Genomic DNA, 4,150 nt, shown 5'->3' on the forward strand with positions numbered 1-4,150 from the left:
AAGAAAATAGGCAATGATGCCAAAAAGACAAACAAAAAGACTGACAAAGTGAGAAAATGCCCTTTCTACACAACAAAAAGACACTTGTGTTAAAAAAATAATACAATGACAAATAGAAGTGATAAAAAGTCATTTCTATACAACAAAAACACACTTATGTCAATGCCATTGAAGCCCGACACCTCGTATATATATAAGGTCACTTAGGCCAATTGGTGTGTAGATTTCACTAAATTGCCTATCTTTCCCATAAGTGAACTTAAGTCCTAGAAAATTCGAGGTTAATTCGGTTGTTATTTTCAGGTAACTGAACTTAAGGGGAAAAGGACAGCAACATTGTTCGGCTCCGGTAGTTTGTTGGTGCCAGAACAAGAACAGTATTCTTGAGGACCTACAAAGCAGCTCGTGGAAAGGGACGCGCATTCTCTCGCAGATTTTTGCGATTGCCTGGCTGCCTGCACACCGCAACCACCCTATCTTCATATTTCTGCCACCGGACAGCATCACCTCCACTAGGAAATGGCGCCGGTGAAGGTGTTCGGGCCGGCGGGGTCGACGAACGTGGCGAGGGTGCTGGTGTGCCTGGAGGAGGTGGGCGCAGAGTACGAGCTTGTCGACATCGACTTCCCCGGCAAGGGGCATAAGCGCCCTGACCACCTCGCCAGGAATGTAAGCAACATAAACACCCTTTGCTCAGATTAATTCGTCGGCTGCTAGACTTCAGAGTGCTGACAGGTTACTCTATCTATGGTGCCTTCTTGCAGCCGTTTGGGCAAGTCCCAGCTTTACAAGATGGCGATCTCGTCCTCTTCGGTGAGCTGTCTAGTTAATTAAGGCCCTGTTTAAAACCACAATAGATTATGATAATCTAGATTATAAAGATAGATTATATAATCTGGTTTATAAAAATAATCTACGTGTGCATGTTTGAATGCCAGATTATATAACCTATAATCCAGGTTTTACATTGCATAATGACTTGTTCGTCCTCTTTTTTTTTTAAAAAGAGAAGGGTGACGGTGGTAGGAATGTAATTATCTCCAACTTTACAAGGGTAATAGGTCATTAGCAATCCATAATCTGATTTTAGCTCGTGTAGAGTAGATTATGAGTTTTTAATAATCTGTTCATCTAATTTTTATAATCTATATTATAATCTGTCCTGTTTGAAGATAAAATAGATTATAAAAACTGAATTATATAATCTGTGTGGTTTCAAACAGGGCCTAAATTTCTTTGGACGTTCATATATTTGTATGACGGCCCACAAACAAATCAAGATTCCTATAATACGACTTGTTCGAGTAAATCTAAGAGTGAATTTCAGTTTTTACCCCATACTTTAACATTTTTGACACTAATTACCCCATTTTGACAAATTTTCATTTAGATTACCCCATTTAGCAAAAGTTTTGTCAGCTTTTACCCAGTAATTGTTTTCAGAGCGATTTGTTAGCTAACTCCCTGCCATCAAATTCCTCTTGGCGTTTTTCCAATGCCCAAACCAATCACTTGGTTTAGCAACACCCAATTTTTTTTCTCATAGCTGTCAGGTGTATGTGTGCACCACATCGTACGAAAGACGAACAGTTATGTTCAGCGATTAAGTACGTACAATTTTGCATTGTGTGGGTTGTGGTTTATAGGTTTAATGTGATGATATTTTAGTTTTCTTCCTTGATGCAAAATTTGGAGGAAGCATTTATTTTACGCTTTGGTAAATCATTAAATAAAAACATCACATTCTATTTTACATATCTGCAGTGCTATTGTCGAACATGTGTTTTGTAGTAGGGCTCCAATGATGTGTGACAATTTAAAATTAGTACTACAAGTTATTAACATAATAGATGGGATTTTTTTGCTTTACTAGAAATATATGCTTGGGCACTTAGTATTGACTCTCGAGTAAAACACGATTGTTGCAAGAAGGCTCTTTAAAACTAAAAGGGGTAAAAACAGTCAAGATTGCCACTAAATGGGGTAAGCTGGATGAAAGTTTGTTAAATGGGGTAACTAATGTCAAAAATGCTAAATTAGGGGGTAAAAATCGGAATTCACTCTAAATCTAACAAGTGCAATCTTGGTTTCATATTCCTCGTGACGCATGCATGTCCACTGATTTCTTCATATTTTCCAGAGTCACGTGCCATTGCAAAGTACGTGCTTCGTAAATACAAGTCGGAGCAAGTGGATTTGTTGAGGGAGGGTAGTCTGGAGGAAGCTGCCATGGTAGACATATGGACAGAGGTCGAAACACACCAATACCACCCGGCCCTCTCACCGATCGTGCTGGAGTGCTTCATATACCCGACCTTACGGGGTCTTCTCACAAATCAAAGGATTGTGGATGAAAGCCTGGAGAAGGCAAAGAAGGTTCTAGAAATCTACGAAGCCCACCTGTCCAAACACAAGTATTTAGCCGGTGATTTCGTCAGCTTTGCAGATCTGAACCATTTTGCGTGTACTTTCTACCTCATGGATGCGACGCCATATGCGTCTCTGTTCGACTCGTACCCTCATGTGAAAGCGTGGTGGGAGGATTTGATGTCCAGGCCGTCCATGAAGAAGCTTGGTGCAAGCATGACCACGAGGGTTTAGCTACAAGCAGTTGCATGAATAATGCTGCTACCGGGTTGAATTTTTTCTCCCTTGCTTTGTAGCAACATCGAACGATTTGAAGGTTCACTTGTGTAATCCTGCGTGCACCTTGGTTGGCACTCAATCTTTACCAACTATACATTAAATGACTACGTTTGCCTTTGAGTTTGTTTCTTAGTGTTCAAATCTATGTGTTAAAATTCAGTAACAAATTTGATGCATGTATCAAATGTATAAAATATTACAAGTACACAACATGGATTACATACGTCTGTCTTTGTATAATTTTTGTGACTTGAATCTCAACACATCAAAGGTGAAGATGCGAAGGGCATGGGTTGAGTTACATGCCATTCCAAATGACCAAAATGATGCCATTCTCGAGGGTTCTTTGGTGTACGGTTGAGGCTTTCACGCATGTTAGTTTGTCCCTGCTTTTTTCTTTGCTTGGGTTGCTTTTCGATAAAGGACGTTTTATTAATTTAAAATATAAGAATGACAAAGTGATAACAGTAAGTAAAGCCATATTAGACGGAAACTATGCCTATGTCGATAGAGAAGGTGGACTGATCTAAACATTATGTTGAAATCCATGTCGTATAAAAACCTCCCTCGTCACTCAGTACAATCGCATACACACCGTCTTAAATAATAATTGGTACTTCGTTCGGTGCAGCATATATCACATACGAAGCCAATATGTACAACGGTAAATAGCATGCATAGGAGAAGCGATTTTGCCATTAAAAACAAAATCATTTTTACATAGCCAAAGCAACCATAATAAGGCTGACACTCCCACCCGTATTAGCGTACTAAATGTATTTTGTATTCCATCAAGTCAATGGTCATATATATTGACAACACTTGTTGGTGGATACAAATTGAACGCTATTTGGATGAGTGATCGTGTTTTTTTTTGTGGAAAATGAGGATTACCCGTGGCCTCTCCATCTGCATAATACATGCAGCCATTTTATGAATTATTCACAAAAACCTTACAAAGTAGTACATCAGGTAGTCTGAAGTCATCATCTTAGCAACAACCATCGCTACTCTTATCCACCTGATGAAGGGGTGCAAATAGTTCGATCCTAATACCAAATATACATTGCACAAATGCCTAACATCTAAAACCAGAGGCCCCAACCAAGCCACATACTGGGTTTGGGGCACAAACTGGTCCGACGCACTCTCTGTGTCATCACCACCATCTTCCATCAATCCATCTTCAAAGCAGAAACTAATGGATCGACCTTACCAGGCCTCTCTGCCATCGACCCACCATGATGCCAAACAACATCCTCCTCCTGCGCGAGTCCATCTCTGCGCATCGGACTTCGAGTCTCTATAGAGCCATGCTGCCGAGATCCACCACCATCAATGTGTAAGATGAAGCACCACTCCACCAAAGAAGCCACCGTCTGCTCCATCGAGCATGTGTGTACCTCCATGAATAATGCCCCCAAGGGGGAAACGTTATGAAAGTGTCACATTCATCCGATCTATTGATCTGAGGTTCCCTCGGAGGTAGCAGAGAGTGGCCTTG

General features: G+C 40.6%; 1 protein-coding gene across 1 annotated transcript; it reads left to right on the forward strand.

The window, feature by feature from the left end:
- Positions 1-400: 400 nt before the first annotated feature.
- On the forward strand, positions 401-2,770 carry LOC123413180 (probable glutathione S-transferase GSTF1). Its single transcript, XM_045106128.1, has 3 exons — positions 401-669; positions 765-813; positions 2,141-2,770. The coding sequence occupies exons 1-3, from the start codon at positions 520-522 to the stop codon at positions 2,599-2,601; spliced, it is 660 nt and encodes a 219-aa protein (XP_044962063.1). The 5' UTR covers positions 401-519; the 3' UTR covers positions 2,602-2,770.
- The last annotated feature ends 1,380 nt before the right edge of the window (positions 2,771-4,150 follow it).

The sequence above is a fragment of the Hordeum vulgare genome, chromosome 7H (assembly GCF_904849725.1).
Source record: "Hordeum vulgare subsp. vulgare chromosome 7H, MorexV3_pseudomolecules_assembly, whole genome shotgun sequence".
Lineage (NCBI taxonomy): Eukaryota > Viridiplantae > Streptophyta > Magnoliopsida > Poales > Poaceae > Hordeum > Hordeum vulgare.